At 49.0% G+C, this 24,006-nt stretch overlaps 1 protein-coding gene across 2 annotated transcripts in view; it reads right to left on the bottom strand.

Moving 5' to 3' along the window:
• STUM (stum, mechanosensory transduction mediator homolog) overlaps positions 1 to 24,006 on the bottom strand; it is a 49,756-nt gene continuing 25,750 nt past the window's right edge. The window contains exons 2-5 of one of the 2 annotated variants that reach the window (XM_069009285.1): positions 15,477 to 15,656; positions 6,056 to 6,850; positions 1,390 to 2,425; positions 1 to 183 (exon numbers count right to left, since the gene is read on the bottom strand). In XM_069009285.1, coding sequence (XP_068865386.1) covers positions 6,810 to 6,850; positions 15,477 to 15,656 — 221 coding nt within the window. In that variant the 3' untranslated portion in view covers positions 1 to 183; positions 1,390 to 2,425; positions 6,056 to 6,809. Of the gene's footprint in view, positions 2,426 to 6,055; positions 6,851 to 15,476; positions 15,657 to 24,006 lie in introns of both variants that reach the window. The other variant, XM_069009284.1, reaches the window with a different exon arrangement.

The following is a 24,006-nucleotide window of genomic DNA, read 5'->3' as shown; positions in this document are numbered from 1 at the left end:
TTTCTTAAGGAAGCCATGCCCTGGCCCCTGCCTCCTCTCCTCAGGGGATGTGGGTGTGGGCTGGTGTCTGCTGGATGCTCTCCATCGCCTCGCTGGTGGGAGGAGGAGAGCCAGAAGCCATTTGGAATCAGGATTGATGGGGTTTCTCCAGGTGATGTAAAGAGACTCTGCATTTCGTTCCAGCTGTCCAGCAATAGAATATATTTAACTTTAAAAAAAAATATCCACAGTATCAAAACACAAGAAGTCACAATCCAATACTCAGTGATATAAATAGGCGTACAAATGGTCCTCTGCAACCCCTCAGTTTGGGCTCCAGTATGAAAATGAAAGGTGGGCTCACCAGCAAGGTGCAAATGGCACAGGTGGGCAGGCCCCTGCTCCCTCCTTCCTAGGGTGGAAAAATCTGATGTACCCATACGTGGCCGAAACCAAGGAGAACACAGACTTGAGCCAACGATCCCCCTCCCAGCCTCGGGAACAGCGCCTCTGTCTGTGTGTGGTGGGTGAAGGAGGGGTGTGGGTCAGGGTGGGATCACTTGCTGGGTGTTTGGGGGAGCACTGCCATCACCTCCAGGCAGGGCTGGTAGAGGTGAACCCCTGTTTTAGTCCCAAGCCAAAATGTGCCATTCCCTTTCACCTGCCTGTCGAAAGCGTTCTTAGAGCTGGAAGATGAACTGAGCTACTCTGGCCTTGCCATTCTTAGAGCCTGAATGAAGCCTTCACTTCCCACTGCACCATTCCAGCAGTGGGGACAGGGCATTGTTGCTTCCCTCTGGCCAGTGGATGGGTGCAAGAGAAGCAGGACTTGGCTTTTAGCCTGGCTTGGTTATTTATACAGATGACAAGAGGAGGAAGGATGGCTTGTGGGTGGCATGAGCTCTGATGGGATTCACTGTAATTAACCCTGGTTCAGTTGGTGCCACTGTGAGCTGGGGTTTTGCAGCATGCTGCTCCCACAGGGGGGTGGGAATGTTGAGTGCCAGTTTGGGAATTAAATTGCAGCACTGCTTCAAAGTGCATCGTGTGTGTGAGCATGAAGCAAAGTCAGCTGGAAAATAAGAAGGCTGTGTTGCCACACCGTGGTTAGCAAGCATGTGGGAGAAGACATTGCTTTTAACTGGGAGGAATGTCAGATCCAGCCAGGCTTATGGGTCCCCTTGTACCTGGGCTTGAGATGTCAAGGAACTCTCAGTGGTGTCTTGTGGTGGATGCAGTTTGGGCTGGGTAGCAAGAAAATGCACCCTGGCTGGAGTGTATGCATGTGTGTGAACTGCAGAGTCAGCCCAGAACGAGCAGGAGGCAAGGCTAGGGTGGAATAAAACCGGGGAGAATACTGGGACTGTGACTCTCCAGCTTCCCATCCACAGAGCTCAGCACAATACTCACAGCAAGACTTAAGGGGCGATTTCCAGCAGAACTGAAATATCTTCATTAAAATGTGTGACAGTCAGTGCACGTGGGCAGGACCATGCAGCTTTGTGTCTTGGGAAGCACGGGGTGTGGCACAGATGGAGTCACAGCCTAACTAACACTCCTGACCCCAGGCTGCCTGTGCCGGAGCTGCTCCCAGCGCAGAGTCCCGCTGACCTTCCTGGCTGCGATTGCCACGGCTGCTTCTAATTAAAATCAATTAAGCAAATCACCACAACAGGCAGAAATAAGGCTTTTTGTCCTGGGTGTCATTTGACAGATTTCAGAGTGATGCCAAGGCCCTGCAGCAAGTATGGCCAACCAGGCAAAAGGCTGGGAAGGTGGGGGTCACCTGCCAAAGTACCTTTTCCATGGTAAATACAGATTTGGCAACACCAATGAACTCGGGAAAAATGTTACTGTGCCCTGCCTTGCAATGGTTGGGCTGACCCAGAATGAAGCTGGTTTTTGACTGGCTACACATTTGGGTTGGTTCCTACCTGGAATTGCTTTCCAATGAGTAGTAAATCAGTTGTTCAGCCCAGTTGGGTTCAAGTACCAAGAAACTATTTCATTGAAGCCCTTTTTTTGGTTGGTTGGTTTTTTTTTGTTTGTTTGTTTGTTTGTTTTTTGAGAAGCCTGGTTTTCACAATCAGAAAGGAGCAGCAGAAAATTCCGTGTTGCTGGCAGATGGGGGTGAAGCAACTGCGTTTATTCCTTGTTACCCACTATCACTCTTTAGCTGTAGAACTCGTGTGTCAAACATCTACATTTATAAAGCAGCTGATGGTGCTGGGATAGCTGGGTGCCATGCACTTTGGACCAGCTGGAGGGCTCGGGGCTGCGACCTCTGGCTGTGCTGGCGAGGAGGCAGGGCTGGGTGGCAGCAGCGGTCACAGCACAGCTCCCACACGAGGGAGGGGATTTATCCAGGCCCGGTGGAGGTGGAGGTGTTGTCCCCTCTGCAATGCTTCAGAAAGAGGTGTGAAAGCGCTGGGTGGTTAATTTTACCCTAAAGAGAAAGAAAGTGATTGTTGATGGGAGGGAAGCTCCAAATTGTCACTCATACCTGTGTCTTCATGGCATGGCTCTTATCAGTGCCTGGATTGTGGGCACCACACACACCCCTCCAGCTGCTGCCAGCTGTCCACAGAACTCTGGCCTCTTGTGGGAGGAGGAAAACCAAGTCATAGTGGAGGGTGTGATACTAAAGATGGGATGAGCAGAACCCACTGGTGACCACAGCCCTGCCCTGGGCTCAGTCCCTGAGATCCCCACAGCTCCCCTCTTCTTGCCATGGGGAGACCTGAAGCCAAGGTGAGGGGCACACCACTGCCTGAGAGCAGGCTGCTGCTCACACCTGGGCTGGGAGGAGCTTGTCAGGCCAGGTTTTATTCAGGGCTATTGGAAAAAGCAGAGGGATTTATCATTGTTATTGCTACCACAGGACAGCCTTGGGGAAAATGCAATTTGATGCTTGCTGCCTGGTAGCAAGGCCAATCTATAAAGTGGCTCCTGCCCTAAAGCAGAGAGTGGGAAACTGTCTGCTTCTAATTAAAATCAATTAAGCAAATCACCACAACAGGCAGAAATAAGGCTTTTTGTCCAGGGTGTCATCTGACAGATTTCAGAGCCTCTGAAGTGGTGTACTGAGTGTTTTCTTAGCTTCACCAATTTGATAAAAAGGTGAAAGATAAGAAAAAATTTTACAGAGCAAAACCTGAAAGCAAATTATAAATCCCACACCTCGTCTGTGCAGTGCTGCACTGCGGTACCAAACTCCCTCCTGCAATAAATGCAGCCAGCACCCAGACCTCACCAAAGTGATGCTCAGAGACCTGCAGCCATCCAGGGAGGGCAGCATTTCCATTCAGTCCTTTCCCAGCCAATCCAATTCTCCCATCCTCACTAGAGCACAGAGACAGACAGCACCAAATGTGGCCCAAAAGGTCAGCAAAACCCTGGTGATGCTGTTGAGGAGCTAATTCTGCCCCTTTTTGTTCTCAGGGGACCTTTTGTACAGGTGCTGGGTCTCTGGGATGAGGCATCTGCTGCTGATCTGACATCTGATGCCACAGCAGATTCGACTTTTGGCAGTTTAAACCCAGTGAAAATGTCAGCTTGTTTAATCCTTCCCAGCCTGAGGCTTCTTGTGCTGCCGGTCCACTACACATTTAAATCCACCTTCTAAAAGTGAACCCAACTTCACAGGCACCAGAAGTTGTTCTTAAGCCATGCTTGCTGCTCCTTTTTCAGAGCTTCTGGACCCAAAGGTTTTGCCTGGTTCCTTTTATCCATGGCCTGTTATGCATGTCTGCAGGGGCTCCTGCACACCCATCCTGACACCACAGCACAACTAACTCTATGCTTAGGCAGTGTTTGGTGTTTGCACTTGACCCAGCCATTCTGTTTTGGCAAAGGTGAGGGGTTACTGTTGCTCTTTGTCATTGCACTCACTGCAGCTGAGCAGGCAAGTGGTTTGGGTGGCTTCAGGGCTAGTTACAGATCTCAGAAAAAGAGTTCTCACTGATGACAGCAGCAGCTTGTGAAGGAGTTTTCCAGATGTGCTACAGATTCCCTGTTTGCTACTGTTTAGGGTCCTATTTACCCCTTATTTTCCCAGGTGGGAAACAGAGGAGCAGAGATGATCTGTCTCGCAGGAAATGGTGAAGCTCAGTTCTGTAACATCTGTACAGTCCAGCAAGCCACAGAGCTGCAGATGCCACAGCACACGCCACTCCCTGAACCAGTCCCTTGCATAGAAATGGACAAGGACACTTGAAACTGTTGAATGTTGTGAGCAGAAATCCTTCTGGCCATCGCTGTGGCAGTGGTAACCTTGAGGAGCTCATCCCTTGGCTTTAACGCAGAGCCCAGATGGCTCTGGGGTTTTCCACCCCTGACCTACTTGATTGGTTTTCCCCAGCTGCTGCTGTGCTCCAAGCCTCTCCCTGGCAGAGCCAGGTAACCGTGGCTCGCTGCAGCCTGGCGTTGTGGCAGGATAACTGTGCTGCTCTTCCTCCTGAGCACTTCCAGCCCTGGGTGGACAGGAAGCACCGACTGGTACTTGCCTTCCAAGGAAACCTTTGCTTCTCTGCTGCTCGTGTTGTGTGGCTTGTGTCGCTCTAAAAATTGATGGGTTTTCATCTCTTTTCCTCTAAAATGACAAATGCAAAGCTTTCCTGTCTGCACCATGGAATGATCTTCGCTTTCTATGCAGCAGCCCAGAAAGTTGAGCTCAGCATCCCTGTTTGGATACAAGGTAGTAACTAAATACCTGTTTCTGTCTATCCAGCATGGCAGAACAAGCCATGGTTTAGGGTGTGAGGCAAGGGAAATGCATCCCAAATTATTCCTGTGGTTCTGCCATGGGGTTGCTTTGGAGACCTGTCATTTCCCTTACTGCATACTGCTGTTTCTCAGGTGTACAAATACACTGCCCTGGCTGAAGTCTGGCTTGGTAAAATATACAATTAATTGTTTATATTACGAATTTGCCTCCTTGTTTTTATTTATTTATTTATTTACTTATTTATTTTCCAATTAAGACTGCTGAGATCAGAAGAAATGCTTGAGCCAGCATCTTCACAGCCAAGGCCAGTGTTCCCAAGGCTCCCAACTCTCCGCCCCTTTCTCCTGTTCAGGCAGCCCAAAGCTTTTTATAGCACACAGCCTTGGAAGGGTGAAGTGAAAAAAGTCTGCCATCCATTCTGATGCTTGCATGGGATAAATGTGCATAGTTTGGAGGGGTCCTGTCCCATCCACAGTTGGGACTGTGGATGATGCTTTATCCTTAGCCCTTGAGAAGGACCTCCTGAGCTGGGGGAGCAAAGAGGTACTGATGCCTGCTTTCCACAGGCTGTGGGCTCACAGCACAGGGCGAGCATTGGGCAGGTAGGAAACTTTCTGGGAAGAGAGGTCTTGCATTAAAGCCAGACAGTGTCCAGACATCAGGAGAACACCTGGGCCTGTGAGGAGACTAAGCCAGAGGTTTACACCAAAACACCAAAGGAGCTTCCTGCCCCAGCAGCTCTCTGTGGGATCACTGACAGGTGCCCTGCCCAGGACAGGGCTCTCCTCCACCCTTGGTGGGCAGCTCAGGGGCACTGGCTGCTGTTTGACACCCCAGCTCTCTTTACAACAGGAGGTATTTTAGCTGACAGGATCTGTTCTGCATGAAAAATAAAAACCTTTGTTAAAAGCAGACCGTCATACCAGGAGAGGCTGGACACTTGTAGAGCAGTGGGGTTTGCTGCCATCCCTTTCTCACCGTCTGCCTCTTGGCAGGAGCAGTGGGCTGGGAGTGGGTCTCAGCTCTGCCATGCCTGGGCAGCTCCCTGTTTTGGCAGTGGGTTTGTGTGAAGCTCCTCTGGCTGGAAGGACTCTCCCTGGATGCGAGCAGCCTGGCATTGTCCCCTTTCAGCAGGGCTCCTCCTCCTGCCATCTTTCTGGAGTGGAAAAGCATCCAGGGGCTGACACCACGCTGAGGATCAGAGGGGTCATTCCACCTGGATGGCCATTGCAACTCTGCACATCAGGTTCAAACCATGAAATCCCAGCCCTACCCCGTTTGGCCATGGGCCTTCCAACCACAACAGCTCCCAAAGCACCAGGTTGTGATCCTGGAGCTTCAGACACTTACCTGGGGAAGCCTCAGCCAGGAGCACTCGGCGTGCTCTAAGGGGATCCATTTCCAAAGCACAGAGACGCTGCCAGCAAGTCCCTTTCGGGGCAGGAAAAGTCTCGTTCTTTGGCTCGCCCAGTATCGTTTTACACGAGAGGCTTTTGGCAGCACAAGGCTGTACTCGCTGCCCTAGAGGCGAGGTGCTGCAGGACACCGGTCCTGTGCTAGGCATGTGTCCCCTGGGCTGGTGGGAGCTCTGGTCCTTGCATGGTGGCAGCGGATGGAAGCAGGGCGTGGCCCCAGTCACTTCAGCGGTACAATACGATTTACAGCAAGCACGTTTCTCAAGACATCTGTGGGGACAGAGCTTCAGTGAGCGTCATATATACACAGACAGCTGGGTTGGACCCTCCACTACTGCAAAGCAGTCAAGGATGGAATCTCGGGGTGGGAAAAAAGTACCACTGGTTTGCTTTTACAGCCTGTACATATATCTATGAATAGCTCCTTGGCATTTGATGTTCGCAGCCAGTGTCCTTTAACAGCGAGCATAAAAAGGAGGCAAAACGTCTTCACAGCGGCCTCCCCCGGGAGGAGAGAGAAAGCAGCATCTCCCACTCCCCTGGTTCAGCTGCCTGCCCAGGTGCCACCTTCGCCAAGGGTGTTTCCTTGTCCTGGCACCCTCGTCCTCCTCGTCGGCAGCCCACCGCGTGCTGGCCGGGACCACTCCTAAGCCAAGCTGTGCTTGCCTCATCTCCGCTGCTCGGGGGCGTCAGTGCAAGTCTGCGCCGGCTGCTCGGCATCTCCGCTCCGCTGGACGGGCAGGTGAAGCGGGCAGACACAGGGAAACAAAACAAAAGGGAGAAGAAGAGAGACAAAGGGTAATGAAAAGGTCCGTGGCCCACGGCTGCCAAAGGAAATCTCTCGCCGTGTTTCTCTGACCATACTTGTCCCAGCCACTACAGCTGCTGTGGGATCCCCTGTTCCTTGTAGCCTGTGAGGAGGGAGGGGAAGGGAACATGATTAGAGTTAATTCCTAACGAGGACCCTCGGTGAGGCTCAAGCAAGCCTCAAGCCTGGTTTACCAGGAGCGGCAAAAACCACGTGGGAAAACAGGGAGGCTGCCACATTCCCCCTCGTGGCCAGGCTGCCCGGGGCAGCCACCCTGCCCTGCTTTAGCCAACAGCTGCCTGGAGCTGCCACCTTCCTGGCACAGCCATGGGGACGCCGGCGGCCAGCCCTGCTGCTGTGGCACCGCCTGCCACCAGCCTGGCATGGGCACAGGCAGCTCTGCTTGAAGAGGCTGTAAAGGCACAGAAGTACCAGCGGTCACCAGTTCCAGCCCAATAACCTAAAGCTTTCATGGAGTGCGTTTTCCTGCAGTGCAGGGGAAATGGATGCCCTTGTATCCTGCTCCAGAGACACGGCTGTTCCCAAGCACTGACCTGGCAGGTTGTGCATCTGACACGCATCTCTCCTTGTGATCTACTTGTGTTTGAACCTCGTCCTCCCAGAGCACTGCCAGGCAGGAGGAGGTTGGTTTCCTCTCTCCATCCTTTTGTTCCCGTGCTGGCTTTTGCTAAGGGTGCTCCCCAGCAGCAACCAATTTGCACTGCAGTTTGCACAGGTGAACAAACACTTCTTGGAGGAGAAGAGGAATGCCTTGGATCACAGGCTGACATGTCAGAGTTCAAACAAAGATCTCGGGATGCCTCTAATGATATTCTCACTGCCTGGTTCTGCACTTGCTTTGCTCCAGCCCAGCAGAATTACAGGTGCTTTAGTTAGGGCACAGCAGCCATCTGGTGGGCCTGGAGGAAACGGAACTTTTCAGTAGCAAAACCAAGGAAACTGCCTGGATATCTGTTCTTCCACACCCTTTCCTCTCCTGTGGCCACGAGGTTTGATGCACTTCCCAACCAAGACAGCAAAGCCCTTGGGGTCCCCACTGTGTTGCAGCCCCACGGATGTTGCAAGGGCTTGAGCAGCCTATCCTGCTGCTTGTCACAGCTCCTCGGGGTCCTGGGCCCCAGATTATTTACTGTCCTGCACACAGTGCTTGAGGGCTGCAAATCCCATAGAGGACAGCTCCATCCCCTAGGAGGGCTAGGGCAGGGAAGGGCAATAGGAGAGCATCTGCAGCTCCTGTGCTGGTCCAGGATAATGAGAAAAATACTGGATTTTTTTAATGCTTTCCTAAGCGGTTGCAGCGACTGTGCCAGAAGCTTTACCTGCTCTCCTTCCAAGAGAAGCTGGGCTTGTTATTCTGACTGTATCAATGCAAAAGATCTCCTTATTAAAGAAGCAAACTGTCCTTACTTGCACTGCCTGCCACAGTGAAGATCTTTCAACTAAAAAACTTTTTAAAATCTGGAGGGGTTTTTTTCTTAGTTTAAATAACGTAAGTAGCCTGTCATTTTTATATTTTGAATTTCAAAGAGGCCTGACATTTCATATCTCAGAAGAATGCTTAACTTTTCAAACACTTTTCCATTTATGCTTTGTAATATTTCTTTCCAACCCTCATGTAAGGCTTTTTTAAGTGCCTTACAGAAACTGAACACAAAATACCAGCAGGTGCCAGAACCCCTATCTCTAAGGGACTTTTTGCTGAACTAAGAATTGACTCCAGCAAATGAACTTTGCTGTACTTTGGAAAAAATCCACACATTCCCCCAGGCTTGGCAGTCTGGATCTCCTGCTGTTAAACAAGCACAAGGGACAGATTAATGACACTTAGCTGAATTGCTGCCTTTTGTGTGCAGCTGAACAGAAAGACTCTCATCTCTTTCAAACAGCTTTTTCTAGGGGGAAAAATGACGATTTCACATGCATTTATGTTTTAAGTGTGAGCCAGCTCTGAAGGCAAGGTGAGCTGGCTGGAAATCTGTACTTGGGGCTTGTCTATGGCACCGGTTTAATTTGTTTAGGGAGCAGAGTTAAAAAAAAACCAACCAACCAACCAACCCCATGGACCAAAAAGGTGGGGTCTGCCTTAAATCTTCAGCTAAAGTAAGAGTAACTTGCTTGTACAGCCATGCCTTTTATTGAGATAGAAGAAAATTAAGACTGAGAAATCCTTTCAGTCTGGCTATTGGTGTTGAAGCTGGCTGGAAGGAAGTTACAGTGGCCAAGCCTGTCTCTCTCTTTACATGACCAAAGTAAGGCAAAAAATGACCTGTCCTATGTTAAACTCATTTATTACAAGATTTCAGACTTATCAAATAGTTTATATGTGAAAATAGTTACTGCATTTCTTGCACAGGAATAGCTGTTCTGTAGGAAGCAGCTTTACGTTAATGTGCCTGCAATAAAGTTGAGGTGCAATCTGTACAACAGACAGCTCTGAGTTCAGGATTAAGTGGGCCTCTTGCACAAAGTCACTGATTTAATCCAGTTCACTTGAAATTGCACTTCTCCTGTAAACCATGGCATGTAAGACTGAGGCAAAAAGAACTCAGTCTGTGCACAGGCTGTCCTTCTAGGGCTGGGTTTGTGCAGAGGGTGGCTTCAAGGCTGAAATGGGTTCCTGCTCTGCTCCGAGGGTGCCCTTGGGGCATCCCCAGGGGTATTTCAATGCTGTGTGAAGATTTTCACCATCCCTGGGGCTGTGCAGCCAAAGGACAGACACAGAGACAGTCAGACACACATATGTAGAGGCACATGGCTGGACTTGGGCTGGGAGTGGGCAGCACTGGCCAAAGCGACTTCCAGATGTCGTGCCCTGACCGATGCTCACGGCTCTCCACGGGAAACTGCCTCGGAGTGTGAGGAGGAGGAGGAAGAACAGAAACAAACTTACCTTGTGAGACTTTGATGGTGAACAAAAGGAGGCAAAGGAACATGAAAGAAAGAGAGAGGGAGAAATGTAACTGTAGACGATATATCTGAAACACATGGAGAACCAGAAGAGAATGAACAAACTGAGGCTGCAGAGTAAACAGAGAACAGCTGCTCTACCATCAGACATTCACACCAGGGCTAAACATTACTTAAAATCCTTTACTTGAAGTGGATCATTTCATTTGGGACTCTTGTTTAAAGATGACAGGGCAATCATCATCTGCTTTTCCAGCCCCAAGCCGGACAAGCCGGATGGGCTAGCACCTCTGAGCAATGCTCCCAGAAAATCTTTCCTCCATGCTATTGGTATTTCATGGGTTTGACTGAAGGGGAACCACTGAAGGAAGGCATCAAACAAGACATCACAGTGTACCAAAGGGCACATGGCATGCCATTCACAGTCTGGGAGCTGGGAACACTACACCTGAAGAGTTTTTGGTAGTTTCCCTGCTGAATTTGCTTGTGTCCACAGGTAACTCACAACCACAGCATGCCTCAGCCTGTCTGGAAGCTGCAAACACTGGTGCTATTTAACATTCCTACAATAGTTTAAGAACTTGCCCCACCACTTCATTTGGTAGGAAACTGTAAAAAAGTGTATTTTAACTACTTTCCTCAGGCCTAGTTTGGGTGGCAGCTCTTCTTAGATTTTTTTAAAAAGAGTAATAAGTCTAAGCAGGCAATTTGTCCTTGGAATTTTCTTCATCTCAGGAAGGGCTACCAGTTGTTTTGGGCCTTCTGCTCCCCTTTCCTTCCCAGGACAGCCGTGTTACCTGCCCTAGCAGGGGTCCTGCAGAGCAGAGAGGCTCGGTGACGCTCCCCAAAGTCCCTCGGAGCCTGAGCATACAGTGACTCTGCAATCATCTACTGCTGCTTCTGGCAGGGTCTGAGCAGAGCAATTAGCAAAGGAGTGACAAGGATGGCATGATTACAGGTGAGTTCTCACTACTGGCTGGAAATAGCCCCAAGAGTCAGCTGAAGCCCCCTCCAGTGAACCTGAGAGCGATGGTGCAGTCATCATTCATTCAGAGGCCAAAAGCTGAGGGAGGGCTTCCTTCAGAAACCAGGCTTGACTTCTTGGCTGCATTCAGCAGAGGCAAAGCAATGCCTGGACAAACAGTCCCTGACTTGTGTCCCCTGTGCCACGTCAGCAGGACATTACTATATTATTTCTCTGGCATTTCTGTCAAGAAATGGCACACAGCCTTTTATAACAGGCTCTGAGCAGGTGGGGACTTCTGGAAAGGCCATTCCACTGTGTTCATTCCGCACAGCGGGGCTAATGAAGCTGTGGGCTGGGAACAAGGTGTGCCTTAGCAGAGGGAGCTTTGCCTGGAAAGCCTTAGGAGGCTCATTTTCCAGTTGGCCTTGGCCAGCTAATTAGCTCTGGTTTGCCTCAACTCTGTGCATCATCCCCGCAGAGCTGGCGAGGGCTTTGAGGAGAGCACAGTGCAGCAGCGCTGCCCAGACATTTTTTGGCAAAAGAATTAAGTGCTCCTTTGTAATTCTACCTTTGCCTTCAGACAGCAGGTACAACAGAGGACTGTTCCCAAAGCCATATGGCTGCTTAAGGAAGATATCTGTGGTGTCCAATGGGGCCAGCTGGCAGTTCATTTAAATTAGCAGAGAAAATACCCTGTGCTGTGGTGCTGCCAAAAGTAATTAACAGTGACAGCAAAACTGCATTCAATTTACTTTCCTTCTGGGATATCATGCTGCTAAAGTGCACCTTAGAGGAGATGAGGGTTGGACAGGACCCCCAGGTCAGTCGGTCTCTTGCTTGTCCCTGACAGACACGGGTCTACCCACTCTTGGAGTCTTCCAGGGACAGAGAGAGCAGATCTTGCCATGCCACCTCTGCAGCACTTTGACCTTACTGGAGGAAAAATGTCTTCTAATTTCCACACAGGTCCTTCCTGGTGTTATTTAAGTCTGTCTTAGGCTGAACTGCTGCCCTCTCACATTGACTAGCCCACTGAACACCTTCATCACCAACACGCCTACTGTCTTATGGTTCTCTGGACTCTCTCCAGGTTTTCCACTTGAAGTACAGCCTCCAAAGTTGGCCACAAGCCTCACCACAGCTTTATGCATGCAGAGAAAGGTGATGGGATCAGTGAAAGCCCTACAAGCTCTGCTCCCACCTGCCTGTGTGGTGTTTGTTCCTTCCGTAGCAATGTTCCCCCTGTGCCACTTGTGACTCACTGCAGCCACCACATCCTTCCCTGAAAAACAAGTTGTTCCCTAGTGTGTATTTATGCAGTCGATTAATCCTTCTGTAGAGTCTTGGGCTTGTCCCTGCTGAGCAGGACTTACTCTTTCCAGACCATTTCTTTGATTTGCGTGGACCGGGCACTGTCCAGCCCTGGTGTGCAGCTGGGGAGCCTCTCCTCCAGTCCATCCTCAAGCCACAAATGAAAATACTGAGCAGAGCTGGATTCAGGAGGGACCTTTCAACACGCCTCTCTTTATCTCTTCCCAGGTCAGGAGAATCCATTTAGAGGACAGTTCTCAAGCACATTTTCACGCAGGCCACGTCCCCCTGGCTTGCTGGTAGGAACGCTGTGCGAGATGGGGTCAGCATCTGAAGGTTAGGGATGGCTGACTGCTGCCACCTCACACAAAATTAATTCCTCTGCCACCAAAGGGAATCAAGCCAGCCTGACACAGCTCACTCTGGACAAACCTGCGGTGACTTTGTGGGGGTTTTTTATTTTTGTTTTTTATTTTCTAAATGCATGTGAGTCACTTACTTGATTACTTCTTCCAGTAATTGAAGTATACCTGATTGGCCTATAATTCTTCTCCTTTTTCCCTCATTAAGGACAGTATGCCATTATCTTCAGAGCAGACTCCTCCTTTCCATGCCTGGGAAATAGCACTAGAAGATGAAAAGCTGCAACAAGGCTCCCATTCAAAAGGCATGTGGATGTGGCACTTGGGGACATGGTTCAGTGGTGGACACGATGGTGATGGCTTAAGACTCGGACTCAATGATTTTGGAGGTTTTTTTCAACCTCAGTGATTTTATGATTCTGTGGTTCTAACTCCCTCCCAGCTCTCTACCAGCTAACAGAGAGGCCCAGATCCAGGGAGCGAGGTGCTTATCACTTAGGGAAAGTCTGAGCAGGGTCTCCAACCCTTGGCTGTTTCCCACCCTCCTCCTCACTGCCAGCCCTCACCAGCTTAGACAGCACCCTCTGTGTCCTGCCTCTAGCCCATCCAAATATCATGGCACCCTCACAGGGACACATGGGATCGACCACTTCAAGGCAAGGGGACTAGAGGTGGGCAGTAATTTCACATTTTGTTAACTATTTCCCATCTGCACGCAGATTCAAGCTGCGATGCTGTACGATTTCTGTCCAGTGCCTCCAATGCTTTGCATGCAAACAAAACCCAGCCAAGGCAAACTGTTTCCTGGCAGTGTTCTTAAATGAAATGTCTTATTTCTTGAATTTGAAACATGGTTTCCTTCTTAAGTTATTATTTTATTTTTACCATGATAACAAGAACCACTTTGGGTCTGACAGGGCTGTTTGATCCACTTAAGAGCAACCAATCACTTTACTCCTTGTCTCAATTGAGTTTTTTCTTTTATTCTCCATCAAACAAGAGCTGCCTTATTTACCCACTACTTTCTCTGCATGGCATGTAAACTTAAAAGCAGCTATTTAATGAGATGGAAAGAAACTCCCAAGGGCTGCAACTCGTCAGATGCTGCTGGTGAAACGTAAGACATGTTGGTTCCTCTTGCCATTCTCTACTACCACCAGAGGGATGAAATACTGCTGCTGTGCTTGGGGACCTCTTGACCTGAGCATTCCCACCACATGCTGCTCATCCATCCTCTGCCTCCCAGGCTGGTGGAATCCAGCCAGATGTGGGAAAGAGTGTTTGGGAGATACTTCCAAGCTGTGTGGTTTTCCTCAACAGTGAAGCTGGAGCAGAACCTCCCAGTAAGACCCTCCTAAGCGCCAACCCCTCTAGCTGGAGAGCCGGGCTTTGGAGCAAAGCAGGTCACAGTTTCAGTGGTGGTTCTTTATCAGGACAGATGCTTTCCTGACTCTCCCCACCCCTGCAGAATGGGGTCCTGCCAGACAGCAAACCGCACACGGGGGCTGCCCCGCAGAGAAAGAGCAGAAGAGCTTATGATTATGAACACGCAGTTATGGGATTACACACAAATCCAGCAGATTCTTAAGGACACATCACACATGTACACCAATTCACAATTTAGCCTCAGAAATCACCTGCTCTGCAGGTACATCTGGAAGGAAACGTGGCAGGTGGTTTGCAGGGTAAAGCAAAGAGCAATACCACCTTCATCCTGAGGAAAGCTTTTGCTTTGCACATGTTGAGGTTTTTAATATCCATCGTTTGCTCTGCATGGGGACTGCCTTAACTGAAGCTGGCTCAGAAATTAGCAGGTGGTTTGGTGAGAGGGTTTAACCCCTTGGGTTGGCAGCTGAAAATGTGCACTAGTTTCCTGCTTTTTGGGTTTTTTTCAATTTCATCCATTTTGTCTTTAGGCGGGTTCCTGGCAACTCCCTGAGATCCTCTCTCCCCTTCTGTCATGCAGCCACAGATGTCACCAGCAGAGATGACAAAGTGGAGCCCCTTCAAACCAAAAGGCAAGAGCTGCTGGTAAGATGGTCTCTGGGAGAAAGGCTTGCTTTGGGAACTACCTGTCCTGTCAGCCTGAAAGATCTCAGACCTGTTTGGTTTGAGGGCTTTCCCACCGGCCTCTGACAGCCTCTGGAAAGGGAGTAGGGTTTTGCAGATGCCACCAGCACCCTGAGCTCTGTGTGCTTCTGGCTTTGGAGGTGAGGTGAGGCTGTCACCTCAATCCTCTGCACCAGGATACAGGAGGTATGATACAACTTTTATACCAGTGAAAGCCTCTACCAAATAAAAGATACTGTATTCTGGGTTGGTAACACCTACTAACTGGGGACTTAAGTTATGTACATTATAAAAATGATTCTTCTTTCCTTAGGCTAATGTTTTAGTCAACTCCAAGGGTGCATGGGTAGTCTTGCTAGGAGCAGCTTCTGCTGCCTGCTGGCTCAGCCTAAGAATGTGGTCTGAGACATGAAAAAAAAACAAAACAGAACATTGGGTAAATGTATCCTGGGGAGGAAGGGGAGGGTCCAGGAGAGTCCCCAGGGCTTTTTTGGGGACAACTGGCCCTGGGAGCAGAATCAGCCTAGCAGAAACGTCTCACTAACCACAGCTTTGCAGCCAGAGTTGCAAGGGAGAAAGGGCTTTCTTGTTCAAATGGATGTGACCATGGCAAACGAGGCTCCAGACAGCAGAGTTCACAGTGCTCCCCCTTCCTGCACATTTCATTTCATAAAGGGAAGTTCTTGACCCATGTGGTGGGATGGGAGGCTCTCCCAGAAATGTCACAGGGCCCATTCCTACTGCCTCCTAGCAATTTCTCTGCCTACTGTGTTTCTCATGGACTTGCAGAGCCCATCCTGTGGCTCTTCATCCCTACAGTGCAGCCCAGTGGCTTGCAGGGACATTATCTGGGACCCAGCAACACGGGCACAGAGAGGAGAAGTCAGGAGGGCGAGTGCACTGTACTTACTTGCAAGAATGACCATGTCCATGCCCCAAAATATGCTCATGATCCAGCCGACCATGACGATGGCCGTCAGGATCTGGATGAGGGCAGCAGCGATGTTCAGCCAGAAGACACAGCACATGTGCCGGTCAGGGAGGTCAGTGCGGGCCCCACACAGCACCGTGAACGCCGACACGAACGTTCCTGGGGAGAGAGCAGCAGCACAACACCCACTGAGAGCCACGGCCTCCTGCCAGATCCCTCCCCTTAGACCTGCTCCCCTCGTAGCATCTCACTTCCTGTACTTGAACACCAGGGTGGAAAAGACACTCTTTGGGTTTTGGCTCCTTCCCTCCCATTTGTTGCAAAATGGTTAGAGGATCGGGGACATGGATCATTGATAGAATTTATGGGATCAATAAAAGAACTGTACAAGCAAAAGGCCTGCAAGCAAAAGTTAGTGTGAGAAACTGCCTGCATGAGAAAATCCCAGTGTGAGAAACAGGCCTGAGAAACAAAAAGGGGGTTTTGAAGAGATGCAGCTGTGCAGATAAGATGTACTGACCAGGAGAAGGGAGGGTGAGCTCTGAATTCTTTTAATCATAACATAACTAGTAGAAGCTTGCCAATGTAGTCTAATTATGTAGAAGCAGAAATGCACTTTGATAGGTTTTAAGCCACTTAAGAGTTAACAAGCTGGTATACTATATAAGTGCCTCTGGATTGCTAATAAACGGAGCTTGCTTTTATCAACCATATTGGCTGGTCTGCAATTTCTCCCCCTGACGCAGTCCACGGACTTTTCCAACACCTCCCCACCCAACAGTAACCATTTATGCACTACAAGGGAGTGCTGCGTGTCTGTGGAAATACCTTTGCTCTGCCTGGTGGCTCTCTCCTGGGGAGAAACGCTACACAGCAGCTCTAAAAAGGAAAACTGAACCCAGAGTTGCAGGACTGGCTCTAGAAATCTCTAAAGGTTTGGCAGTCTGCTCTAGAATTCACAAATACTGCTCTAGAAGGAGCAGACACACACAAAAAGGAGCGGCACTGCATTTTTGCACAGTGCTTTCCCCAGTCACAAGCTGCTACCTGAGGACATGTTTTAACCAAGAACTTTAGGAAGCTGAACTTCTTAAAGTGCTGGAGCCAGGGGATCTGGTGTGGCAGCCCTTGGCTCTGCTTGAGACCAACTTAGAAATCTTGCAGACACACTTCAGACTTCCTGAAATGTTTCAGATGAAGGAGTTTGTTGATGCATGAAAGTTAAAGTGGGGGGGGAAAAAACTACACCACAGCAGCCTTTCACAAAGATTCTTCCTAAATTTATGCCATTGGACAAGGCAGGCTTTTTACTTTTAGCTGATGTGGTGTGCTCATGGCTGGCTGAAACTCACAGCTCAGGGAAGCCCCAGGCAACATACAGAAATACACAATATGGGTAAAGAGCAGAAGAAACTGTTCCTGGCTCCTATAAAATATGAGCTGTTGACCAGGAGGTCCAGGCACCTCATCTAAGTATGGATTTCATCACCTCTTAGCATTATGAATTGTCTTTGGGCTTTTCTTGATGCTTTGAGAGGCCACCTGAGAACAGAGACTAGACAGGAGTAAGGAATAAAAGTAGGTATTTATTTGAAGGTACCCCCTGGAGAGCCAGAGACTACTGCCAAGATGGACCCCAAGATGGACAACAGGTCATGAGTTCTTCACACTTTTATAGGTTTGGTTCATTTGTATAGCAGGGTTAATTCTCCAATTAAAGCTTCAGTTAATGATGTAATTCCCCCCCTTTAGAGGCTTTGGTTTATACTTTTTGGGCCTAGGACGGTCTGAGTGTCGTTGGAGAGCAGGCCCAGAGAGGCTTTGTTATGTCTGCCTGGCATGAGAGAGCAGAAATTAACAGGCTACAAGAAACTTCAGAGTTACACACTAAGCAGTACAGGATTTGAAAAATATAAAAGTTAAAACCTAAGGCATCATTCTAAAACAAGTGCAGCATTGCTAAGGTAAGTACCAAGGTGCAGTGTTGATTGTACTGGATAATGTAGTTCTGTGAAATGTTTCCTTTGCTCAATATGTTGAATGAAATTGATGGTTTCTATAAAAACTGCCTTTTTTCCTCTCAAAGGATGGAAGCCTGCAAACAGCCTGTAAGATGTGAATGAATGAACACATCTTCAGTGCACACGAGTGCCTTGTTGAACTCAGAGGAAGGCGGGAGTCCCTTGGTTTGACTGAAGGTGAGGACAAAACACTCAGTTGACACCCTTGTAGTAAAGCTCATCAGACCAAGAGTGCAGAACCATCTGGTTAGAAGCAAAATATCATTTTGTCCTGCGCTGCCAGGGTGGTGGAAAAGAGAATCCCTTTGCTGCCTCTTCCTCAGTGGGTCACAAGGGTAACAGGCAGCTGAGATGCCAAAATGCTGGGGAAGGCTGGCTACAGCCTATTTTTAATCCTGCCACCCTCTGCAAGCTTCAATTCCAGCGTCTTCCTAACACTCCACCAGCTCTTGAAACCCTGCTCGTCTTCCTGCTGCTGGCTGGATCCGATTTCATATTCCCACCCCCTCCCTGTGGCACATGCCAGAGCTGGGCACGGAGCAGGCACGGAGGGGAGGGAGTGAGTGCTGCTGGGGCAGGGAGAGGCAGCCCTACAGCACAGCATCACTGGTGGGGACAAGGGCAGCATCTTCTGTGTGAGGACCACCCTGGGATTCCTCCTCTGGCTTTCACAGGCAGGGTTTCATCCCCTTATCCACCAAAACAAAAGGGTCTGCAGAGAGGAAAGGGAAAGTCATTATAATCCCAAAGGATGTTGTGTAAATCTCTCCATAGCTGTCTTTTGCTCTCTGGCTTTGTCTTCCATGTCTCTTGTGTCCCCCATGTAGGAATATGTGACATCTCTGCCCTGCTTCACCCACCTTTTTTTTTTTTCTTTGTATTTTTTTCAAAGCAGAAAGAAGCCTGGAATATTTCCCCTCATGCTTCCTGAAAGTGTTGTCTTCAAAATTACACCACAGCACTCTCTGAGATTAAATATGGATTGAGGCAAGATCAGAGACTGGGTGGTTTTGTTTTCCCATCAGGATGCAAAATCTTGCCAAATGGAAATGCCTGTCTCTTTTTTAAATGAAAATCTTCCCCTCTTGCCTTACCTTTAACTCTTCCAAGACGTATTACAAAGAAAGGTCATAAATGAGCAATAATTCTTAAACTACAGCTTCAAATCCTTCCAGTGAAGCTTTTAAGATATTTGCATCATTAGAGCAAGGTGCTGAATTAGCCAATTAATGCCCTGAATACCACAGTGACTAAGCTAAAGTCTAATCCTATTCAGAAAGGAATAAAGCTAACAAAGCATTTAAGTGTCCTTCTCTGGACTGGGAATAGATACAGAAACTGGGATTAAAATCTCATGAACCTTCTGATTCCTCTTCAGGCCGCTTTCCTACTCACAGGAGCCAAATCATTTTTCCAATACCAGTGCATTTTCTTTATTAATTATGATTAGCCAATCTTTGGGAGCTTGCTGGCATTCTTGAATACAAGACTTTAGCCATGCCAGCAGGCATAGGATAGAAGCATTTCTTCCCTATTCCACATATGCTTGAGAATGTGAAGCAGGAGTAAGAGTCATAAATGCTTTTGCCAAAGTAGATGTTTTCCCCTTAGGAAGCCATCGTGGTTACACACTGCCAAATATGGAATTATTTGCATCTGGAAACGGAGAGGTGGAGAGGAGGAGGAGGAGAAGAAGGAAGACAAACAAGCTGATACCACCTGGCTGCCTCAGAGCTGGGGCACCAAACCATTTCCCTCCCTGACCAGGCATTCAGACACTTGAATCCCTACAGCCCAGAAATCCTAAACCTGGAATGCCAACCGCTGGGGTGATGGTGGCTAAATAAATCAGCAGTCCAAAAAGGACTCAGGCTGTGAGTGCAACCAGTAACTCCACAAGCAGATACAAACTGAATGCCCACTCAGTTATGCCAGTATAACATAAGTGAATTATAGTAAGCATTTCTTCTGTCTCCCCAGTGGAAAACACCCAAACTGTAATGAAATCTGAGATTATTCTAAATCATGAATTAATACTGCCTCTTTGGGGACACACGGGAGGTGATGAAGATGTCCTGTCCTGTTTCCAGTGAGTCTGTTTGTTCAGCCCCTTGCAATCACGTGGCTGAACTGTACAGCCCCTGTTGCACCTGAAGCCAGCAAGTACCAGGGGCTGGGCAGAGGGATGGGTGGGAGCTGAGGATTGCTGTTCCGGAGCAGCTGGGAGGCAGAGGGTGAAGGCACCATGTGCAGCAAGCTTGTGAGGGGGTGTGACACCAATTTTGCTCTTTGGACTCGTCTCACCTGGGGCAGTGTCAGCCAGCTGGGGCACCCACATGGTATTGGGATAGAAGAAGAGCCCCTGAGAGCCTCTGCTTGCTTTGGCTGTCAGCGCAATTGGGGTATTTTTAGATTACTCCAGTAAATATAGAAAGCTGCTTGTTTCCAACAGCTTAACCCATTGAACATGGAGGGGCTGTGTCATCTGCAGAACAACACAATTAAATGAACGGGCAAAGGAGGGGGTTTTGCCCTTTCTCTCCTCTCTGGTCCATTGCCATACAGGGTAAAGTCCCCTCTCTGGTGTATGCTGGTACCCTGGCAGCCAGGGCCTTCACCTGCTGGTTCCCAGCCTCACAGAGTACACCAAAATAGTATGACAAGGATAGTTTGGGTTTTTTTCTTTTAGAGCAAAACCTCACACCCTGGAGAGGGCTCCCCTGGTTTCCTACTGTTTGAGCCACTCATCCAGAGTGGAGAAAGGCATGAGGTGAAGACCATGGCCTGTCCTGCACAGTTTCCTCTGTGCTATCTGAGAGCAGCAGGGGCTGTGTGTCATGGAATACCTTAAACTATATTAAATAAGTTTTTCGCACCTGTTTTTACAAGAAAGCCTATCCTGGGCACTCCTGCAAGAGCTTTAGTCAGACAAGGAGTTTGGCACATTTCATGTGGAGAACCAGCTGTGATGGCACCTCCCCAGAAACATCAGAAGTGGGAGTCTGGTTGGAGCCGGAGGGAGACGGGACACTGATGACCACAGTGTAAGTGCAAGTAACTTGAGCATGCAGACAACTTAGTGGGCTTCCTGCTGACAGCCAGATATCCGAAAATTCCCAAAAGAAAGCATCTCTGCTGCAAGGAAGTCACATCTGATGAGCTGGTACAGGTGGAGGAACAGCAGAAACCCAAATTACTGCAATCAGGGGCCACATGTGGAGATGATGATAATGATTCTATGATGACGATCCCTACCCTACAAAAGCCTGAAGCCAGGGAAGGGGTGGGAAATACTCCTTCCTCTTCCTGAAAGCCTGGAGATCATTTAAGACATTCCCCTGTAGTGCTGGGAGCAAATAAGGCAGTATTACCGTGTCACCTTTCCTGCTCCTAGAGAGGAAGAACAAGGCCACGTCATGATTCAGGGGCTGGGGCAAAGCTGCAGGAGACACACAGCTGGAGGCAGGTACAAGCAAAGATGGGAACAAGCTTGGAGGTGTCTGTGGGAGCAGGGCTGTTGGATCATTGTGGGGAGATGTAATTAATGAGTGTGTGTTTTGTGGGGATGAGCTGTACCTGTGTAATGTGTCAGGGGAGCACTCTGTGTGGGGACGTGTCTGGTGCGTGTCTTTGAATTTGCTTAAGTAAAGTGATTATTAGCTGTCATTAAACAGTGCTGGCAGGTATGTGAGGCAGATATTGTGGATGTGCTGAAAATTCATGAGATGTGCTGGTTCTTGCTCGTATGAGTCAGAAAAAGCTGTGCAAGAATGGTTATAAGGATTGCACTCACTGCCTCAGAATAACAATGGCTATGGTATCTGTTAGTCAAGGCATCCTTGGCTCCCCAGTGTCATGAACTTGTTTTTATACTCTAGTTAGAGCTGTAAAGAGTCGTTTCAGGCATGGAGGCCTCCTCTCATCCTTGGCATCAATCCAATGCCAGCTGTAGCCCTCTGGGTTATGATGAGGGAAACTACAAAACCTTGCTTAAGGAAGGGCTAAAGCAGCATCTGCTGATGCTCAGCACCATTCCCCCCTCTGCTTAGGTGGGTAGAGCTGGGCTGTGGAAAGGCCACCATTAACAAGGTGATAAAATGGAGTTGCAAAGCATTAATGCCCAGGATGACCATCTGCTCAAGTTTCCTAAAGCAGACAATTGTTTATGTCATTGCTTGAGGAAACAGATGCAAAGCAAAACCCTCTGGAAGCATTCTGGCCAGTGTGAATCCTCACCAGTGTCTCCAGTCTCCACCTGGCTGGATCTCACTGGGGCCTGAGCTGCATGAGAGAGAGCCTGCCAGTGCAGGTGTGTCACCTAAACCCCCTGAGATAAGACTGCTTTCTCTCCAAGTTTGTTGCAGCTCTCTGAACAGAAAAGGCTGGTTCAGGAAAACATTTGAGGTACCTCTGTGTCATCCATTGTGGCTGTTGCAGGGCTCTTGACAGGGTCTCCACTATGCCTCTTCTTCCCATGGCTCCCTCAGGGAGCTGTGATTGCAGGCAGGGGGCAATCAGTGAATCTCTTTGGTTTGCAGCAGAAGTAGAGGTGTAGAGGCTGCAGGGTGTCCTCTTGACGGAGCTGACCTTTACTGAGCACCTGGCTCGTGGCCAGCTGTGCTCCTTTGCCAGGGGACAAATTCCTACCCAGTTTCCTCAGAGGCACTCTGAGTGAGCAATGGAAGACACCAAGCCATGTGCCACTCATAGAAACAGAGGAAAACCAGTCCACAGGGTTACAGGTGCACTCCTGGAGCACAGCATCCAGCTGGACAGTCTGTGGCCTTCTCCCACCGGGCAGCTAGGGAGCACTGAGGAACTCCTGGTGCTGCTGCTCCTATGGGCTGGGCCAGAGCTCAGTGCAGGGTATGGAGGCTGTCACTGACACTGCAATTCCTCACTGGTTAGTGGGTGCTAGGCTTGTTTCTCTTGGCAAGCTGATGGTTGGACTAGGTGACCCCACAGGTCTTTTCCAACCTTAATGATTCTGCAATACTATGAAATATGAAGAACACAGAAGTGGCAAGAATGCAACACAGTGCTGCAGCACCAGCAGGGCCTAGGTGTCCCCCGCATCCTTCCACTTGTAGTTCATTTCAGCCGTGGAAGTAAACCAGAGCTGAGTGCAATTGTCTGGTTTGGGGTTTTTTTTCTAGAAATAAGCATGTTTTAGACTAACATCTTAAAAGCTCAGGTTAAAGCCTAATTAAGCAGCCATGGGCAAGCTTTTTTCATCTTTCCAGTGTCCATACTGAAGTCTGCCCCTTCCAAATACAGTGTAAGGGGGCTAGAGTGGGTAGGTGGTTTTAACAATTTGAGGGGTAAGAAGAGCAGGAGCAGTGGACAGCTTAGGCAACAAGAGGCTTACTTTGGTCTCTCTTAGGATTAAAATTGTGAATCCCACAAATTCAGATCAGCCAGGGGGGACACTGATGACACCTTGGTGTCAAAGCCATCGCCTGCGAATGCCAGGTCCCGTGGACAGCTGTGTGGGCAGGACTCAGGCAGGAACAGCAGGAGCCGAAGGGTAGGAGAGGGAGAGGAGAAAGGGAAGGAGGAGAGAGTGGAGGCAGCAAACGTGACAGAACCTAGATGTTGCCATGGAGAGTAGCTCATGAATTTTTCCTCTGTGGCCTGCTATTAAAAATGTTTTGTTTAGCTTCTGCCAGCACATTGTTTTTATTTTCCCCTTCCATATCTGAAGGACATCCAGAGGGAATTCTGGCTCCCTCTGTTCCCTTTGGTCTCACTGTGGATGAAAACATACAGTCACTTGACAAGAGAGAGCTGGTACCTGCAATCCCCGTCTCCACAGGGTCTGTTCCAACTCCCGAGCCTGCAGAAGGCAGGCTGTGTATAGGATTAGCTCCCTGGTTTCCCTACACACGTGGAAAATGGCCAGCATGTCCCAAAGTTCTGGGTGCCCATGAGTGATCCCAGCTGTCCCAGCACCGGGCTGGAGCTCCAGCGCTGAGCTCTGCATCTGTCTGTTATTAGCAGGTTTGTGTCATGCGGTCAGAACACACTTGACAGTGTTTATGTCGCTTCCACAGGAGACAGCCCACGTGCAAGTAAGACAGCAGTGCCTTTGCATCAAAAATGAGATTTTTCTCATATTTAATGCTTTAGAAAAAGTTAACTCTTCTAAAAATGCGGAGTTTTAAAACAAAAACTTCAAAACTTGACTGCAACAAACTTTCACAGGCTTCCAAGGCTAAAAATACACAGCAAAATCTTAAATTACGGGGGGGGGGGGGGAGGGGGCTGCATGGAGGTGAAGTGACTTACTAAAGCTTTAATTATACATGGACCCATCAAAATTATTTTTACTCTGCAGCCCTGCAATGTTTTGAACACTTAAAAGCAGCCACCCATAAATAGTGAGATTGAAGTACAGCTTGTCCCACTGCCAGACATTCCACAATCCTTGGGTGAAGTTGTCCAGTCCTATGGTTTAATTCTGTTGACTTGATGCATAAAATTATGTG

This window comes from Aphelocoma coerulescens, chromosome 3, assembly GCF_041296385.1.
Source record: "Aphelocoma coerulescens isolate FSJ_1873_10779 chromosome 3, UR_Acoe_1.0, whole genome shotgun sequence".
NCBI classification, from domain to species: domain Eukaryota; kingdom Metazoa; phylum Chordata; class Aves; order Passeriformes; family Corvidae; genus Aphelocoma; species Aphelocoma coerulescens.
Note: the sequence above shows the minus strand (reverse complement) of the source record. Positions and strands in the feature narration are given on the sequence as shown.